The sequence below is a fragment of the Heterodontus francisci genome, chromosome 42 (genome assembly GCF_036365525.1).
Source record: "Heterodontus francisci isolate sHetFra1 chromosome 42, sHetFra1.hap1, whole genome shotgun sequence".
Lineage (NCBI taxonomy): Eukaryota > Metazoa > Chordata > Chondrichthyes > Heterodontiformes > Heterodontidae > Heterodontus > Heterodontus francisci.
In genome coordinates, this window is record NC_090412.1 from 18,951,622 (window position 1) to 18,972,593 (window position 20,972).

Consider the following 20,972-nt stretch of genomic DNA (forward strand, 5'->3'; position numbering starts at 1 on the left):
ATGTTATTTGTATCTTCAGTAATGAAGACCGATGCAAAATATCTGTTCAGTTCATCTGCCATCTCCTTATTATCCATTATTAATTCCCCAGACTCACTTTCTATAGAACTAATGCTCAGTTTGTTAACTTTTCTTTTTTAAATATCTATAGAAACTCTTACTATCTGTCTTTATATTTCTAGCTAGCTTTCTCTTGTACTCTAATTTTACCTGCCTTATCAATCTTTTAGTCATTCTTTGCTGTTTTTTATATTCTGTTCAATCTTCTGACCTGCCTCCCATCTTTGTGCAATTATAGGCTTTTTCTTTAAGTTTGATGCTATCTTTAACTGTTTTAGTTAACCACGGATGGTGGGTCTCATCCTTGGAATTTTTCTTTCTCATTGAAATATATCGATTCTGTGTATTCTGAAATGTCTGAATAGGATAGAATGTGAGGGAGGGAGGAAGAGTGTTCAGGCTGGTTTGAGGGCAATAAATGGGGATGAGGGTTACAGTCCAGTGTTACAGGACCCTACTGTGGGGGAGCCACCTTTCTTTTACAAACAGTAGTTCTTGAGTAATTCAAGTTCCAAACACTTCTTTTTAATGCAGACCACACAGAGCCTCTTTGAGCTCTTCAACTTCCAACTCATCTCTACCCTTACTTCTGTTGAACCTCCTCTTTTATGCTCACCTGGTTAAGGAAAGTTCCCTCCCACTCCAGGTTCTTCCACACCAGTTGCAATAATCTTTAAAAGGAAGGTTCTTCAAGGTGCCATTGTGTTACTCAGGGGCCAGAGCTCTCATTGGAGCCTGTGGATGAATTACTGGCCTTCAATAACCCCACTATGTCAGGTTCAAAGCCTAGAATGCGGTTAAGCAATATCTGGGAACTGATGGGGAGTGGGGATAATAATAGGAAGGCTGCTTAAAAATGGTTGGGCTATGTGGATTAAGCATCAGCCTAGTATGGGGTGCATGGTTAGAAATGGGCCTCATTGTTGTTGAGGTGGCTGCAGGACTGGGCTTAGTCACGAGGAAGGGATTGGGAAGTTGCTGCAAAAATACCTCATAGGGAGTGCATGACAGGCCAGAGTGGATGGTGCAGGCCATGCCTGAGACTAGGCCTTGGGTTGAAATCTATTATGGTCAGGTATAGCGGTAGCAGCCAAGCCACAAGAGTGCATTGTTGTGGCTGTGCACAGAGTTAAGGTAGAAACAGGAAAGACAGAGACATTACTGCAGAGTTAAGCTGAAGGAGTGCGTGGAAGTGCAGAGAGAGGAAATGGCTGATCTGGTTTAATACATGTTTGATATGTTTGGTCTTTGGTAGCCATGTGACAGTAGCACCATATAGTTAGTACAAAGCATTCTACTTGGCTTGAAGAACTTTACTATCATACAATCTTGCAGATCCAAAAATAATAATTAGACAGATATTAGAATTTAGTGGCAATAATATACCGTGTGTGTCTGGGGAAACTTTTTCCAGAAACAGGGCGATTTTCAGAAAAATGTTTTGGTTTGCAGGAGGCTTTCCAAGTCCAATTTCCCAATTAGGTGACAGGTGAGCCTTTGAGAGTGAGCAACACTGGTTAAGTGCACGTAAGTGTTTGGAGGCTGTTATAAAAATTGAGAAATCTATGTGAAGGACAAGGTTCATAGTGGAGAAAGCCAGCAGGACTGAAAAGAGCAAGAGAGAAGATGAGACCAATCCAGAAATAATTGTTAGGTGACGCCAAGTTTGGGTTTTAAAAACCTCTAGATTGCAGGTGAGATCACACTTTAGAGAGTTTGTTCATGGGATGTGGGTCATGCTGATAAAACTACCTTTATTGCCCATGACTAATTGCCTTGATGAAATGGTGTTGGGCCTCTTTTCTTGAATTGCTGCTGATCTTGTGGCAATGGTGTTCCCACAATGGATCTAGGGAAGGAATTCCAGGTGGTTGACTGAGAGGCAGTGAAAGAAAAAGTCTGAGTCGGGATGGTGCATGAGTTGGATGTGACAATGTTCCCATGATCTTGCTGTCCTGGTGGAATGAAGGAAGTAGAGAGTTAGGCAGTTCTGAGGTCACAGCAAGGAATGAATTAGGGTGGAAAGGAGTGCAATGAGTCTTAATTTCAACACAATGAGGATGAAGTGTGTATCAGATAATCTGCTTGGAATGAAAAAGCAACAAAAGAGAAAAGTTTAGAGGAGCAATAAGCATTATAGTATGATACTGCCTGAGAGTGTGGTCTCGCCATGTTTAATCGAGGCATTCAAAAGGGAATTGGACTGTTATCTAAGAAGGAAGAAAGTGCAGGGTAATGGGGAGAAGGCGGGGGAATGGCACTAGGTGAATTGCTCATTCAGAGTGCTGGAACAGACATGATGGGCCGAATGGCTTCCTTCTGTGCTGTAAAAATTCTGTGATTTTAACATTTTAAAAATAGAGAAAAACAGAAGTCTGGAGGGAGATGTTGAAGTCTGGTTTATTGCAAGTTAATATCGGGAGAGACCACGGCTAAGGGAGTAAACCCTAACAGAAAATCCGGAGTGGAACCCCGTAGGCGGTCATGTGTCACCTTTGGCATGTTTCCGGCAGTTCCTGCAGCCATACCGGTGCCAAACGTCGTGCTCTGCACTCCTTTGGACCCCACCAGAAAGGCCGAGAGGGGGGTTTTGACGCTTGGGCAACTCTCAACCTCCATACATTCGCCCAGGCATGCGCCATGGAGAGGTCACTCCATAGTTGCCTCACAGCGACTGACACCACTGACCACCTCTAGGCGCTTACCCATTGTCTCTCGAGACAAGGAGGCCAAAGAAAGAAAGAAAGAAAGAATGTCTTTGACAAGTGCTTCAATCTGTGTGTGTGCATGTGTGAACAGATGATTAGAAATCTGACGAATGAGACAATCTGTGTGTGGCAAACATATACCAGTAGGTAATATAAATTAATAATAGTACAGTGACAATAACTGTAGGATTAACAATAGTGTCTCAAATTTCTTTTGAAACACAAATGAATAAATTGCAGTAGGGTGTGTTTGATTTGGTTCAGGATATTTTCAAGAAAATATGGTAATTACAAGTGTCATAACCTATATTTAAAAGCATTGTAAGTGACAGAACAACAATGAATACAAAGGTGGCATTATTTCTCATTCAGAAAAGAATATTTGGCTACTTTGTCCCAATAATTCATCACATTCATTTCAATAAAATAACAGAGGTTCATTGGGTAAGTGGGTTTGGTTTTCAAACTGTGCTCCATATATTGATGTAGACACTTAGCAGATTTTAACAGATCAGTATCTTGGTTAAGATACAAGTTATTTTATTAATAGTTTCTTCTTCCCTGTATTTGATTAATTATTATCTCGTGCATTATATGAGCTGATGTATCATCAGCTCCTATGTAATGAACATCTTCATTGCCCTGCCACCTATATGAAACACAATTAATGTGCCCACTGAAGACTAACAAAAATATACATAAGGTACATCCAGAATGTATTAAATGACTTGCATATAGATACAGTTCCTGCTGGCGCAAGGGTAATGCACTGAACCCCCTCCCTCTTTGCTATGAACTTATGATTCTAATCTATGGTACTGATTAGCATCACACTTCCTGTCACACTTCAGCTTAGCTTCATGTTCACTGTGGGCAATAGCACAGGAGATCTGCTGGTAATAATAAATGCCTGATAGTAAAGTTAAGACAGTAATTCAATTGTGCAATCTTGGTGACATTTTGAAACCATTCAAGCTTCACTCTGATTATTTATGACACCATCAAAACTGTTCAATTAAATTAATGCTTATTAACCAATGTCAACTCCCTGCTGATTTATATTACCACAGACAACATGTTGGATAATTAAATAGTTGTATATTAAGGTGTAGTCAATGTCCTTGAATTAAACAGTGGCTATAATTAGAAATATCACAGAGACTCTTTATCCATGTAGTTGAAGGGTATTACTTCTAGGTGATACTGTAGAATCTAATAGGGTCTCTGCCATTAGAATCAATGTTAGAACTTCATGGGTTAAATTATGTTATCTGTTGAGTACATAAGCAACTACAATATTATTGCACTAAAACCATAGTCACTAGGTGACCTTCAGCTGCATATTCATGCCAACCCACTAATTGTCTACCCTTCCATTATAATTCACAGTACATGAGCAGATATGAAAGGCCTAGAAGTGTTACTGATCCTGGTTGGCAAGTGTGGACCATCCATTTCAGAGGACTATGTTGAAAAAGGAATGTATGTTTAGGGGTATGTGATAGCTTAGTAAGAAAATACAGTGCAGGCTGTGGTGTGGAGCCATACATACCAGGAGTAAATTATCCCAGAGATTTTTTTTTAACAACCCACATCTACCTCCCAATTTACACATGGACACCAATTTCCAAGTGCATATCTCCTAACTTTATTAAACTTAATAGGGAAGATACAATATTATTCTATAAGATAGACCCCACATCATTTTATTGAGGTGTCAGCTGTGGTTCAGTTGGTAGCACTGAATCAGAAGGTTGTGGGTTCAAGTCCCACTCCAGAGACTTGAGCACATCATCGAGGTTGGCACTCCCAGTCCAGTGCTGAGGGAGTGCTGCACTGTTGGAGGTGCAGTCTTTCAATGAGACATCAAACAGGCTTCGTCTACCCTCTCGGGTGGGTGTTAAAAAAAATCCCCTGGCGCTATTTCAAAGAAGAGTCGGGGAGTTTTCCCCTGTGTTCTGGCCAATATTTATTCCTCACCAACATCACTAAAAACACATTACCTGGTCATTATCACATTGCTGTCTGTGGGAGCTTGCTGAGAGCAAATTCGCTGCCGTGTTTCCTACCTTACAACAGTGACTACATTTCAAAAAAGTATTTTATTGGCTGTAAAGTGCTTTGGAATGTCTTGAAAGATTGCTAAATAAATGCAAGACTTTATTTATCTACAAAGTACAATTAAATATCTTACATTGCAATGCGCAGCTTGCAAAGGAATCAATTTATGAATTGAAACTATATGCAATCCCATTATCTTTAATAGCAACTAAATATGTAGTGCTGACATATCACTGTTTCTTGTTTTTAACTCTTACACTCCAATGTGTAAAAAGTTGACAGTGTTTCAAAGGGCAGATATTACATAGCAATAGATATCTGTGTTTTAGATGAATTTATATACAGATACATATTTAGTGAGGCCGGTGTACAGTTTGATGTCACTGTGCCTGTCATCCATTGGTATATTGGGTTTGCTGGTATGTCTTTACCTGTGCTGGAATTGATCTAGATGTTGGATAAGTAAAGGAACATTCAACTCAAGGAGCTAAGGCTCAGCTACAAAAATGGTCTGAGCTGCAGAATCCCAGAATAATATCTAGAGCAGCAGAGACTGACACAAATACAATTTATTATAGTTATGATGCAGTGAGTGGGTTGAATGTGATTTACCCAATTGTGCTGCAATGTTAAAAGCAGGGAAAAATGCATTTTTTAAAAATCAAGATACTGACCTTTTCTGAACCTAAGGTGGAGAGCTCCCTTGTGTACAAATTTAAAAAGACCCATTGTCTCCATCTGTGAAGAAGCCTCCAACATAATGATAGAAACCTCCAAAAATGACTGCACGTCTGTACTTGGTAGAGAAACAGAATATTTAGTCCCAGTGGAGATGTCTGTCAGGGCCTACAGCGCCTGAGCCTTGTTTGAAGGTGACGTGAAAGCTTTTCTCCGATGAAATAAGTGATCCATAGCAAGAAGAACAAAATATGATGGGATGAGTTTTGAAATCGTACAGCATCAAAAGGAGACCATTCGGCCCATCTTGCCTCTGCCGGCTTTTTGAAAGAGCTGTCCAATTAGTCCCACTCCCCTGCTCTTTCCCACAGCCCTGGCAATGTTTTCATCTCAAGTATTTATCCAATTCCCTTTGGAAAGTTACAACTGAATCTGCTTCCCTTTCAGGCCGTGCATTGCAGATCATAACTTACTGTGTAAAAACTGTTCTCCTCATCTCCCCTCTGGTTCTTTTGCCAATGATCTTAAATTGTGTGCTCTGGTTACCAATCCTCCTTCCAGCAGAAACAGTTTCAATAATATTAGTCACTATATTTCAAACATGTGGGATCAACACATTAGTCTGGGTCTATTGTCTCTCATGAAGCCTGTGCTAAAGGCACTAGATATAAATACAAGTTGTTGTTGTTGAATGAGTTTGGAATAACTGACTTTTTCCCTCATGTTTCTTTGAAAAGGTCCATAAGTACATTAAGTATCAACTCCAGTGGGATCCAGCAGGAGAGTGAACATGGCTATTTGCTGAGTGGTGGGTCATATCTGGAAGCTGTACTTCCGAACGAGGCAAAAAACTCTCCTGAGAGAGCTGTTTCCGCTGCCTATTCATTGCACCAGAAGGAAAAGGTAAGGTGCCGTTTAGCTTTCCTCTCAGCCTCTGTAATGTAGCAAGAGAATAGCCAAATGTTATGATAGAGCAGAACTTGTTAATCTGCAACACAGCAGACTACATACCAGGTGGTTTGAAAAGTCACATTGGCACAAGTGAGCAGGGCAGGGACATTTACTTCTGACCTGAGGCAGTGCAGAATGGGATATACATTCATTTCTCACCTGATTCTTCCAATTCACAGATCAGAAACCTGTGAGACTCCAGTGCCAAGGTTCGAAGAGGCCCAGGTCTTCATTTCAAAAAGAAACCTGCCTATAGTTTAATATAATTCACCTACAAACATATGTCTTGCAAGTGCCATTACTGCTCAAACCATCGAAATGGTAATGGTGGGCAGTGGTCACTGCTGGGCCCACATCCCTCGGTGACTCTGGTTGTAAGCATTCTACCCTCTCAGAAACGGAGGGTGAGCTATGTTGGGCAGAGCAGGAGGGGAAGAGATCCCCACAGAGGCCACTTCATATAGTTGGCCAAATCTGGGGGCCAGTTTGGCCGAATCTTGAGTTCCATGCCCCCAATCTTACTGGTTACGAACTAGCTTCCAACAACACGTGGATGCTGTATCAGGATAGAACTGCAGCTGAATAGAATATTGGTTTCTGATGAAATTATGCGAACTGCACTCACTGTATCAGTGCCCGCACTGTGTTGAAAGGCACATGCATTCCTCGGGATATCTCAGTGTCTGAAACCCTACAACAATTGTCATCCTGTCAGACCTGAGCAGCTTTGGTGCTACAATACAGATGCGGTCTTTTGTGTTGGTGTAGCTTGACTCCGAATTGTTGAATGACCTTAAACCCCTGGTTTGGAATGCACTGCCTGAAAGGGTGGAGGAAGCATTCGAATGGTAACTTTGAAAAGGGGATTTGATATATACTTGAAAAAAAAATATTTGCAGGGTTATGGGGAAAAGAGTGGGGCAGTGGGATTAACTGGATATTTCTTTCAAAGAGTTAGCTAGGCATGATGGGCCGAATGGCCTCTTTCGGAGGTATCTGATTCTATGATTTGTTTCCTATTCTCTTTGGCAGCGATATTTGGGACCGGAGTTCATTAAGGTGGCTGGGGACCCTGCAATGCCTTTAGATTTACCTGGCTCCATTGTGGTGAGGAATCCAGTTTACTGTGTGACCCTTTTATGATTGCAAATCATTTGTAAATTATGTTCATCAACATGAATGAGTGACAGTGGCTTGGCAGCACGATTGGTTGGAGCAATGCACCACATCCCGGCACCAGATCCCACACTCACTCACTCAGGAGAATAGCCTGCAAGCCACTTTCAAAAACGTTCCAGCAGTCAGCCTTAGCAGAGGCCTAGGCATTGACAGCTACGCTTTCTTCCTTGATTGTATAATGTAAATGGCACCACCCAGATAAACGAGGTAAATAAGTGTACATGAAACATTGTACTTTCTGCTGGGCACTTTTCGTGCTCTTGCAGCAGAATGGTTTCTGTGTCTACCTAGGGATCTTTTTCTGCTTGGACGGGAAACACTTCAAGCTCTCTGTGACAATGGATTTTATTTCTTTTGAGTGTGTTGCTTCCCAAGCAGTGAATCCAGGTGCTCAACCTACTGCAGGGAATCAGTAAGGGTTTCTGGTATGGAAGAGTTCTGGACACTTTCCAGTCTGTCAGAGCAAAGGGAAAGCTGTTGAATCAAGGGACTGGGGAGTAAAAGGAGGATTCCAAGTCCTTGTGAAAAACAAATGAAAAGAATATTCATAATTCGTGATGCTGTTAGCGTTTGTTTTTGACACCTGGTTAATGATGTCAATTTGAACGGCAATCTGGGTAGAAGATGATGACCTCCATTGCACTTCCCTTCTTTTCAGGGATTTTACGATTCAGTTGGAAAACATCCTTTCCCCCCAAGTATCAAGTCATCTTTTAAAGGGGTATGACTTTGAGGAAAAGAAAGTGAGGTAGACTTTGACTTTGTGCAAATTGGCAGATGTTTTATTTGCATTGATCAACAGGAGATAAGTATAATGGGATGCCAGTCTGCTGTCACCTCTTTTACACTAACATACAAAGTCAAGATCAATCTATGTGTCTGTTTCCCTCTCAGTAGACACATCGTTCAGTGATATATTGCTTGCACGATGATGCTATCTCCTTGCCTCATACACATAGCAGGGGATATTAATGGCAAATTTCCAGATAGTAACATGATTCCCTAGAGATAGGCAGCTCCAGAGCAGGTCTAAGACCAGTTTAAAGTTCCACACTAGCTGTTGGCAACCTAGCCATGCCAGGACACATTGGCACACTCCCTCTAATTGACATCACCGCAGTGCCCTCATAGGGAGCAAAGTGCCACTTGTACCAGCATATATAATTTTCTTGTACAAAAAAAGGGATATACCTTAAACCAAAAGTGTTTTGCTCCTGGATTTGCCTTCCTTTTTAATCAAAATAAAGGCTATTACTGGAACATTGCCTAGATAAAGCTCTAATTGAACATCTGTTGCAAAGCCAACTGACCCCCACTGCAGAAACTACCACAACCTCAGGTAACCAGTAACATTGTAAATGTATTCAAAAAGAATATGTTCAGGATACACTGCAATAAGTGATCGTTCCCTCAGAGTTCCATGGATAACTTTATTGGAACAAATGTCAACTGGTTAATCACATATTTCCTTTCAAGAGTTGGTCATTTTATTGGGGTTAAATCTTTGCACTCTTCATGGAGAAGAGAACATCAATTCCTTTTACAACACCCACTTTCAGCATTGTCTCTCCAGGTCAGACGTAGCACAGAGAGGTTGTAAAATAAAACTCTGTCTGCTCTGCCCTGGAAGAGAACAGCCACCGCACTATAGTATGCTATTTCCCTGTTACGTGAAATAAATATAGTTGTCAAGGGCTATTTGGATCATGTTAACTCATGTCCAGAAGGGCAAAATTCACTGTGCTCTTATCACTGCATCCAATAAGCTCTTGAGTGGCTCTATGGCTTTCACCGACCCAAGAGAAGGGAGGTCCAGGAGCAGACCTTTAGGTAATTATAACCTACCCAAAAGTCAATCCCAAATGTTAATTATTCTTGAAGAAACTTACAAGGAATGCGAGCTGGAAAATCAGACCAAAAATGTTGCCCAATTTCCTAACTGTGTACAAACTGTGAGCAAGACTCCCCACTGGAAGTGCAGGAATCACAGAGTTCACTGTATCATTCCTGATATTAGTCCTAAATGTTGCCTTTCATTGGTTTGAGCCAATGCTTCCTTGTTTCTAGGTCATGGTTTACATTGAAGCAGTGCACTGGCTTTGGTACCAAACTCATTTATGAGTCAGAAGGTTTTTATTGTTTGTTCATGGGATGTGGGCATCACTGGCTAGGCCAGCGTTTATTGCCCATCCCTAATTGCCCTTGAGAAGGTGGTAGTGAGCTGCCTTATTGAACCGCTGCAGTGCTTGGGGTGTAGGTACACCCACAGTGCTGTTGTGGGGGGGGGGGTTCCAGAATTTTGACCCAGTAACAGTGAAGGAACGGCGATACAGTTCCAAGTCAGGATGGTGTGTGATTTGGAGGGGAACTTGTAGGTGGTGGTGTTCCCATGCAAATGCTGCCCTTGTCCTTCTAGGCGGTAGAGGTTGCAGGTTTGGAAGGTGCTGTTGAAGGAGCCTTAGTGAGTTGCTGCAGTGCATCTTGTAGATGGTATACACTGCTGCCACTGTGCGCGGTGGTGAAGGGAGTGAATATTGAAGGTGGTGGACTGGGTGCCAGTCAAGCAGGCTGCTTTGTCCTGGATGGTGTCGAGCTTTTTGAGTGTTGTTGGAGCTGCACCCATCCAGGCAAATGGAGAGCATTCCATCACACTCCTGACTTGTGCCTCGTAGATGTTGGACAGGCAATGGGGAGAGAGACAGAATTCCTAGCCTCTGACCTGGTTATGAGTTTAAGTTTTCATTCTAGGACTTGAGTACATAATGTAGGTTCACACTTCAGTGTCAGGGACTGAGTGAGTTACAAATGCCAAACTTGAGATGAAACATTAAACTGAGCCCTCATGTCATTATGATAGGAAAATACTGGTAGATTGCTTCCAGTGGTTGGCCAGACTGTGAAAGGGCCCCATTTTACCCTCAGTGGAGTATAAACTCTGGTGGGGTGTACATTGGGCATCTGATCCAATCCTGCCTTGTTCCCAACAGGGGGGTTAAGTTAAAATTGGGGCTTGTAATTCTGTCCGCCACAAATCCTTGTTGAAGCAGAATTGATAAATTCCTTTAAGAAGAAAGACAGTCTTTTCTTGAAAAAGAAGAATATTAAAGGGTATGGGCAACAAGCAAGAGACCAGGATCAAATTGGGTAGCTCATGTGGTTTATAAAAACAGTGCACACTTAAGGAGCTGAATGTTCTGTGACATTCTATGATTTGCTTTCTTCTGTCTTGATGTGACCACAGTTGTTATCAGGTGGTGACCTTCGTCGAGTAATACCTCCTGTCCTTTACAGAGCAAGAAAGGAAAAGTGCATTTATCACAGCGGGAGCTCAGCGTCGTCATACTTAATGGACAGTGTTTGGAAGTGAAATGCGATGTGAAGTCTAAGGGCGGTGATGTATTTGACATGGTTGTGGCCTATACCAACCTTGTGGAACACTTCTATTTTGGCCTTGCTTATCTGAAAGGTGAGCTTTGCAGCAAATACTTGCCTATCATCAAAGGTTCTTCTGTCTCAGTTTTTAACTAGTTCTGAAACATCGCCTGTAGATCTTGTTTGAACAAATAATAGACAATTCAGCTGCTTTATTGTCTGATTTGGAGGCAACTCAATCATCCACCATTCAGGTTTTCCAAAATTCAGAAGGTTCCACTGGAGTTCAGTTGGAAAATTACAAGTTCAATACTTCATAAGAAGTAGGAGCTGGAGTAGGCCATTCGGCCCTTCGAACCTGCTCCACCATTCAACAAGATCACGGCTGATCTTCTACCTCAACTCCACCTTCCTGCATTATCTCCATACCCCTTAATTCCCTTAGTACCTAAAAACCTATCGACCTTTGTCTTGAACATGCTCAATGACGGAGCATCCACAGCTCTCTGGGGTAGAGAATTTCAAAGATTCGCAACCCACTGAGTGAAGAAATTTCTCCTCAACTCAGTCCTAAATGGCTGACCCCTTATTCTGGGTCTGTGATCCCGTGTTCTCGATTCCCTAGCCAGAAGAAACATTTTCTCAGCATCTATCCTGTCAAACCCACTTCTTTGTAGAGGATGTAAGATGGAGACTTGATTTTGATGTTGGTTCAAAGGCAATGCATCCCAAAAACTCTGCCCCAATCACCTAACCTATCTGGCTCTCAACCTAGTTTCCGGCCATTCTAGTGGACTCCTGCCAGAATTATCTTGGAGTGTGCTGTAATCAATGCAGAATTCCACTGTGCCCCCATCCTACACCCCACTACCTCTAACGTATACAGGTTAGGATGGGTCTAAGGTTTGATCTCATTGAAGGACCTGATGTCCTCGGGTGAAAAAGGAAAATTGGCAGAAATGTTTGGGTGAGTGGGGGTGGTGGGATGCAGCTTTTTGTAATGCAAAGCTATTTATATGAGGGTGAGGAACGTACAGGGTCATGGACAAAGAGCAAGGGTGCAGGTTAGGCATGACTGCTCTTTCAAAGAGCCAGCACAGGCGTAATGGGCCGAATGGCCTCCTTCTGAGCTCGACGTTTCTATGAATTTATGATCTATTTCTTTTCAAGTGCAGCAATGCACTGGTACACCTAATGTTCCCAGAGACAGGTCAATCTTTAGCTTTCCCTCCCTTCACTTCACATTAGAGAGCTTAGCATTCATCTGCTGGGGGAGGAGAGCTGGAACAAGTCAATCTCATCGAAAGATATAACCGATAAATGGCAGAGCAAGGCGTTTTAGTGAACATTATGGCAGATCATTCACTTATTTTCATTTGGGAGATGTACTCTTCCTTAATTATTTTTTTCAACTAATGTCACGCCAAACCATGTATTTCGTGAGCAGTGTGTGGGGGTGAAATTATGGAGTTTTACTGTATGAAAAAACATGATCCAATTTGTCAAAGTAAATTAAGGTTTAACAATGTGCAACATCCAACTGTCGCTCTCACAAGACAGATAACGAGGCCTGTGGCAGCAGGTAAAGCTGATAGGAGAGTAGGTCCAACACTGCCAGGCTAATAATGTGGAGATTAATGAACTGAATGACTTCAATGTTCCTAGAGTACAATTGTGATAAGAAGTAATTTTAAAAGCCCAAAACAGTTTTACAGAGACTTTCTCAAGCAGGGTTTTTGTAGAACTTCTGGACAACGGTTTTTTGCCAATCTAAAGCTCTGGCATGAGTCCAATAAGAAAATTAAATTTCATGGCTGGCAGGGGACATCTGGTAGAAAGCGCGATAGGACAGCTGGGCTACCATGCTCTCCAGATGGTAGAAGGCTTCACTCTATTATTTTGTGCTAATTAGAAGTGCAAGCTTTTTTTTGGTGGGGGGGTGGTTTCAGTCATGAGTTGTTGGAACTCAGGTGAAGAATATCAAACTCCAAAGGTTGTAAAAGTCATTTTGTAGCCCTTATTTACACACGTTTACAGTAAGGATCTGAGGCTCAACTTAAATCTAAGATGAGGTTTACAGGAGTATATCATAAATCTGACTCTCACACCAACCCTTCATTCCTCTTACCTTTCTTCTCAGCTCCTTCTGCTTGTCTCCTGGTGACAGTGGCCCATGCTGCAGTGTGTTCAATGGGTGGAAACACTCAACTGGTACCTCACTCAGGTCCTCATTCTTCATATGTGCACCTTAAACACTGGCCTGAATTTTACTAGCGGCGCTTTGAAGTCAGCTGTCCGCCCACTGTCGCTGAGTTCCCTCGATATTATGTGCGGGGGCTCAGTTAGATGGAAGGGACGGAACGACCACCCCGATGACGTAGAGGGGCTGGCCGCTCTGTCCCCAGCAACGACGTCCGGTGCCACCGTGCAAACGCTGGCGCCATTTTTAAAGGGCTTCAGGCCCTGACATATCATTTGAATGTTTAAAGGGAACATTACCTTTTATTGAAATAAAAACAGTAAAGTTCACGTCAAAGACCCTCTTCCACTCCCCCCAATCATCAAGCAATACATTTATTTCCCTCTTCCCCCCCCCCCACCGAAATTCCATTTGCAGTCCCGACCTTTCACCCCCAAACTTTATGATCTTTGCCCTTCAACCCATTCCCACCATCCCCTCAGCCAATGGAATCAGTTTTCTCTGCTTGCCCCCTCCTCCCCCCAGCCTCCAGACCTGAAAATTACACTCCTCCTCCCCATCAGTGTCTCGCCTCGGATCGCCAAACGGATATTATGGCCACCGGCCAGAATATTGGCATCGGACGGCCGCCCGGTCCAGGTAATTTAGTATTTTAGATTTCACTCAAGATTGCTGAAATTTTGAGAGGTTTTTTTTTTGGCATGTTTCTGCTCAAACTTATTTGCGTATCATTGAACGTAAAACATCTCATGTACTTGCAGTCATTTGCTTTGAAATGTAGTGACATGTAGCCAAACATGGTAGCCATTTTCCACACAGCAAGATCCAACAAACCACAATGAGGTGAACGACCAGCTATTAGAACAGGAGTAGACCATTTCGAACCTTGAGCCTGTTCCACCATTCCATGAGATCTTGGCTAATCTGTGACCTTAATACTGCACTGAGCCACTAGGGGCGCTCCATACAGCTTTCACTGTTAAACTATTTCTGTAATAGTTACCTTTTTATCTGCTTACCTGTCAGATCTTTCTTTCTATCTCTCTTACTAATTCTATCTGATTGCTCTTGGTCTTTCCATCTCTCTTATTCGTGCTATCTATCTAATCTCTATCTCTCTTACTCTATCTACCTGTCCATTTATACATCTCAAACCCTGGCACAAACTATTCTTTCGCCCAAGAATTATGACAGAAAGATCTATAAGCTGGAATTTTTGAAGATTGCTCTTGCCGGTTAATGCAGCACTACTTCCCCATTATCACCTGTTTGATTCTAATTTGTGGGATATTGTCCCTTCTCTCTATTTTACAGATAAGGAATTTTTTTTTCTCGACCATTTTACCAAGCTGCACAAGGTGGCACCTAGTGGCTGGAAGGATCAGCCCAAAAAGAAAACAGCAATTGTCAACTTCACACTGTTCCTAAGAATAAAGTTCTTTGTTGAGAACTTCAGTTTAATTCAGTAAGTAACAACTAAACTTTCATGGCAACAAAATGGCTGGCTTTTCTGCTTCCATGCTCACATATTTTTCACTCACTTAAAAACCCCGGGCAACACGTCTAGAAAACAAAATGCATTTCATTCAATACCAAGAATGTTCTTTGCCTTCTTGACCCATAAGGCTTGTCCACTGTACTGACCACAGATAAGGGGGCGATCTGACAAAATTATGCTGCTGGTGATTTCCGTGTGTCCATGATGCTCTGCCCATTTTGAACACGGGTGCCTATTTTCTCTACAATGTACGAGTGAGGGGCAAGAACCTGTGCCTGGGTATGATTTTGTAAAATTAACTCTATATGTTTGACTTAAAGAAGCCCCCAGAAGATGAAACTGTGTTAAAATACAGCCTGATTCTCAAGGGTGACCTGATAAAACTCCAGGGGAATCCTGCAATTTTATCGTCTGCACTTGAACCTCTGAAAAGACGCTGTCCACAGAGATTTATGCAAACAGTGCATGAGGCTCCTGGGAGAGGGGGGGGGGGGCTACTGATAACGTAATTAAATTAGAAAATTGAAACTGAAATCTTTCAAAGCTTAAGTGGCTAATGACTCTATCCAACTGTCTCCCAACCAAGATTAGATTACACTCATGAAATCAGTCCTCCTGTCCGCAACCGGTATCATATACTGATTTAACTTCATGGTAGGAAGATGGTGTTGTACAGTTGGATCCAGTTTTATGCTTAGTCTGTGTGATCTGTGCTGATGCACAATGACATTCATGTGCATATTTAAGGGAAAGATGTTTTAAACACATGAGTTAGAAAGGATTAGAAAGTTGTGTTGATAGTGTTAGATGGAGAGGTGGGTGGGGGGGGGGGTGAGGCTCATGTGGAGTGTAAACATGAGCCGTTGGGCTGAGAAGTGGGTGGTGAGGTTGGGTTTGGGGGAGAGGTAGCACCCCTTCTCCTCTTGGCCCACAGGCAGTGCTGGAAAGGCACTTCCCTTTTTAATCCAGTCCTTCTTGCCTCACTTCAGCTGTGTGGTTTCTGAGCCCTATGAAACCTGACCCAAAGGCTTTGAAAGTAAGACTGAGTGTAAATTTGGAGCAGCCTCTTATGAATACTTAAATGATGGGCCCACTCCCGGATAGAAGGCTAATGGCCCATTCCCCAAACCCACCTCCATTGAAACTGCAAGTGGGCGCATTGGAGACAGAGTGGAGGAAGGTTTCAGATTTTTGAATCTCTCTTGCCAGTTCTGGGGTGTTAAAATTACCCCCAATATACCCAGACAGCTGCTCACAGATTCTGTGTTAAGTGTATTGATGATATTGGACTTGTGTCCTAGGCCCAACCATCGTCAGCTGCTTCATCAATGACCTTCCTTTAATCATAAGGTCAGAAGTGGGGATGTTCGCTGCTGATCGAATAATGTTCAGCACCATTCGCGACGCCTCAGATATTGAAGCAGTCCGAGTTGAAATGCAGCAAGACCTGGACAATATCCAGGCTTGGGCTGATAAGTGGCAAGTACCATTCTCGCCACACAAATGCCAGGCAATGACCATCTCCAACAAAAGAGAATCTAACCATCTCCCCTTGACATTCAATGGCATTACAATCGCTGAATCCCCCACTATCAACATCCTAGGGGCTACCATTGACCAGAAACTGAACTGGAGTAGCCATATAAATACCGTGGCTACAAGAGCAGGTCAGAGGCTAGAAATCCTGCAGCGAGTAACTCACCTCCTAACTCCCCAAAGCCTGTCCACCATCTACAAGGCACAAGTCAGGAATGTGATGGAATACTTTCCACTTGCCTGGATGGGTGCAGCTCCAGAAACACTCAAGAAGCTCGACACCATCCAGGACAAAGCAGCCCGCTTGATTGGCACCCCATCCACAAACATTCACTCCCTCCACCACCGAAGCACAGTGGCAGCAGTGGGCACCAGCTACAAGATGCACTGCAGCAACGCACCAAGGCTCCTTAGAAAGCACCTTCCAAACCCGCGACCTCTACCAACTAGAAGGACAAGGGCAGCAAATGCATGGGAACACCACCACCTGCAAGTTCCCCTCTAAGTCACACACCATCCTAACTTGGAATATCGCCATTCCTTCACTGTTTCTGGGTCAAAATCCTGGAACTCCCCTCCTAACAGCACTGTGGGGGTACCTACCTCCCATGGACTGCAGCGGTTCAAGAAGGCAGCTCACCACCACCTTCTCAAGGGCAATTAGGGATGGGCAATAAATGCTGGCCTGGCCAGCAACGCCCACATCCTATGAATGAATTTTTAAAAAGACTCCAACATTATTGAGATGAAATTTAAATGATAAACCTAGGGAGAATAGATTAGAAGTAATACTCGTTCCAAAGAAATGTGGGATTAATAACGATGTGTTCTCGGAATCCTGTGATCTATAACTTGATCTTTTGCACCAGTACCAAGGGAATATGACAGTGAAAAACTATCTGCTGGATACTTTTTGCTAGCTCAACCATAACTGACAGGTCCAGTGAGTCTGCATTTATCCAGCTTTCTATTAATTTCCAAAACAAGATGTCCTATTATGTCGGCCCACTCAATGGAAGCCTGTTAATAGGCAGGTCAAGCTCCTAGAACTATCACATGGGTTTGGAATCTCAGCTGCCTCTTTTAAACTGGATTTTCACTGTGCCTGACAGCATTGCAAAACTGATACAAAACATAAGGTTGGGAAGATACAGTCCCCTTACATGCTGCAAAAGAAGAACTTGCATTTACATAGCATCTCACACATCCTTGGCACATTTAAAGGTGCTTCACTGCTTATGAATTATTTTTATATGACTAAATAGTGTCAAGATTGCTTGTTTGACCTCCAGTCTTGGATGACTTGTAATTTCCTCCACCTAAACATTAGGATGACCAAAGCCATTGTCTTCTGCCCCTGCTACAAATTCCACACTGTCACAACCCTTCCCAGCAACTGGCTCAGGCTGAACCAGACTGTTAGCAACCTTGGCATTCTGTTCAACCCTTGCCTGAGATTTTGAACCAATAATCTCTTAGTTGCGAAGACCATCTAATTTCAAAGAAGAACAGAAAATTCTGGAAATACTCAGCCGGTCTGGCAGCATCTGTGGAGGGTGAAACAGAGTTAACGTTTCACGTTGATGATCTTTCATCAGATGGTCTGACATTGAAACCCCATTCAAAGCTTTGTAAACCCTGTGCTCGCTGATTTATATTGGCTCCCGGTCCATGAACATCTTGAATTTAAAATTCTTTGTATTCAAATCCTTTCATGCTCTTGCCCCTTCCTGTTTCTGTAAAATCTACCTTTTAAACCAAACCTTTGGTTACCCTTCATTATATCTCCTAATTTGGTTTGTTTATCCCTCAGCCAGCAGTATGGAAAAGCAGATTATCTGGTCATTATCATATTGCTATTTGTGGCAGCTTGCTGTGCACAAATTGGCTGCTGCATTTCCTACATTACAACAGTGCTGAAAATTCAAAAGTACTTCATTGGCTGTAAAGTGCTTTGGGATGTCCTGAGGTCACAAAAGGTGCTATACGAATGCATGTCTTTCCTTCTTTCCTTTACAACCCATTGGTCATCTTTGTACATCAAAGGCGTTTTATAAGTGCAAATGGAAATGTTTTCTTGTTGTTTGGTTGGTAGAAAAGGCATAGCATGGTCCTACAAACAGCAATAAGATGAATAATGGTTAATCTTTTCCAGTTAAGGGATAAATTTTGGCCAGAACACTGGGGGAAATTCCACAGCTCTTCTTAAAAAAAGAGATATAAGTCCTTCTACATTCATCTGAACAGGCAGGTGGAGCCTCATCTGAAAGATAATTGAGGACTGAATTCCAATTCAGCCACAGAACTGTTTAATTGTGCCCCAGCGTGACTGTATTTTTTAAACTGATTGGTAAGTACCGACAGAATAGTTAGCCCTTTCAAATCGATTGTAATAAAAGGCTGGAAGGCTGGAGTTTCAAAAGCCAGCTTTGAAAGCAAATAACTTTAGAAATAAACACGTTTTGAGCCAGCTGGAGTTAAATGGCCCTGAAAACAAAACCTTCTCTGCCTCTGATTGACGGCAAACACACTGACTAAATGCGAGTGCAATGAGGTCTGCTGGGATAGTGCTAGCACTGCTGCATCGAAGGCAAACTTTGGTTTTTGATGGTTGCCTTGTAATATCTGAGTTCTCATAGAACAAGCTCTCGTACAATTACACGGGTGGGCGGGGGGGTGGGGAGGGGCATTGGGCTTTTTATAGAGTATCCACTTAAATTACTCTACAACTGATAGAACAAAGTTAACTCATTTCAACCAGGGTGATGGTTGAAGTCTAATATATCCCTGGACTCCAGAAGATTAATAAAAGCAGCCAGCGTTCCTGCTAGTGATCATTATCCAGTGATCGACTGGAAAATGCTTGTGCACGGACAGTGGTTGAGAGAGTATCAATCTTGAATCAAATGAGAATAATAGGGTTCAGTGGCAAATCATTTGCTTGAAATGAACCCACTAGAAGGTCAGCCAAAGCTGTAGTGTGGCACACGGGAGCCTGCTGTCATGCTGCAGCTGATTCTGGAAGGTAAGTATAGAATTAGATACCTGCAGCTGCATAAATAAATGTAGTGCATCCATGCCAGTTTTAGATGAATGGAGTCCCCACTTAACTAAAGCAGACAGAAAGGAAATTTGTATTTATATTGTGCATTTTGCAACCCCAGAACATCCCAAAGTACTTTACAGCCAATGAAGAACTTTATTTTGAGGTGGGTGTCACTGCTGTCGGAAAAGTGGCAGCCAATTTACACACAGAAAGATCCCAGAAACAGCAATAAGATACATGACGATGTAATCTGTTTTAATGATATTGGTTGAGGGATAAATATGGACCAGCGGTCTGGGGAGTCCCCCCCCACTGCTTTTCTTTGAAATAGTGCCATAGGATCTTTTACATCCACCCATGAGGACTGACATGCCTTAGTTTCATGTCCCATCTGAAAAGTGGCACCTCCAGCAATCCTACGCTGAAGTGTCAAAGTCTAAGTTTTGTGCTCAAGGTATTGGAGTGGGATGTGAACCTTCTAATTCAGTGGGAAGAGTGCTACCACTTGAACCAAGGCTGACACCTAGATAGGTAGCTGTTACATAGAAATTACCCAATTACAAACTTATCTGCTGTAAGGGGCCTGCAGTGTGTAGATAATGCCAGGATTTTATCAATATCCATTTGCCTTTTAGGCACAGCCTCACCCGACATCAATATTATCTGCAACTGAGGAAAGACATCCTTGAAGAACGTTTGTACTGCAGTGACGAGACAGCCCTCCTGCTTGGCTCCCTGGCTCTCCAGGCAGAATATGGAGATTACATTTCAGAGGTGAGTGCGTGGCAAACAACATAACAATATTAATAATTTTTAATCTGTGCTGTAAACTCCTGAATTCAACTATGCCACTGCAAACACTTGGAGTAGAGAAAAAAAAATCACAAGACCCAAAGTTCTACTATATATTGGTATTTCGACAGGGCCCACTTTAGGTAGTCTTTGCTCTACCCCCAATCATAATATTCTACTGGCTGCTTTTGCTGCAGATTAATAAAAAGAACGGGTGCAGTCCAAATATGGCAACAACCTACAGCAAGCGAAACCATAAGTATAGGCTGAGTCCCAAATGAAGTAGAGGATCTGCTATAAGCCATAAGTGAAGAGGAGACAGGACACAGATGGTCCCAGCCCGATATTAAGGATTCCACTGCCCATCCACCAGCTTAAGCATCCCCTACTGCTGCACTCTGGCTGCCATGTGGGTGCACTGCAGCAACTCATCAAGGCTTCTTCGACAGCACCTCCCAACGTCAACCATCGAGAAGGACAGGGCAGAAAGGGCATGGGATCACTTCCAAGTTCCTCTCCAAATCATACACCATCCTGACTCACACAAATATCGCTGTTCCTTCATCGTCACTGGGCCAAAACCCTGGAACTCTCTACCTAACTATACGGACTGCGGCAGTTCAAGAAGACTCACCACCACCATCTCAAGGGCAACTAGGGATGGGCAATAAATTCTGGCCTTACCACCAGCTCCCAGGTCACAAGAAATGAAACAAACTGTGATTTGAAAAAAGTTTTCAAGATATTAAGGGGGAGATTGGGAGAAATTATTTTTGCTGGTGGGGACAAAGCAGGGTAAAGCTGTGGGTGTACCTACACCACATGGACTGCAGCAGTTCAAGGCAGCTCACCACCATCTTCTGAAGGGCAGTTAAGGATGGGCAACAAATG

General features: G+C 42.8%; 1 protein-coding gene across 10 annotated transcripts in view; it reads left to right on the forward strand.

Moving 5' to 3' along the window:
* Positions 1-20,972, forward strand: part of ptpn20 (protein tyrosine phosphatase non-receptor type 20) — a 332,558-nt gene that overhangs the window by 142,116 nt on the left and 169,470 nt on the right. For all 10 annotated transcript variants that reach the window (XM_068020703.1, XM_068020704.1, XM_068020701.1 and 7 more), the window contains 5 exons: positions 6,245-6,410; positions 7,491-7,565; positions 10,929-11,103; positions 14,524-14,674; positions 19,925-20,063. In XM_068020703.1, coding sequence (XP_067876804.1) covers positions 6,245-6,410; positions 7,491-7,565; positions 10,929-11,103; positions 14,524-14,674; positions 19,925-20,063 — 706 coding nt within the window. The remainder of the gene's footprint in view (positions 1-6,244; positions 6,411-7,490; positions 7,566-10,928; positions 11,104-14,523; positions 14,675-19,924; positions 20,064-20,972) is intronic.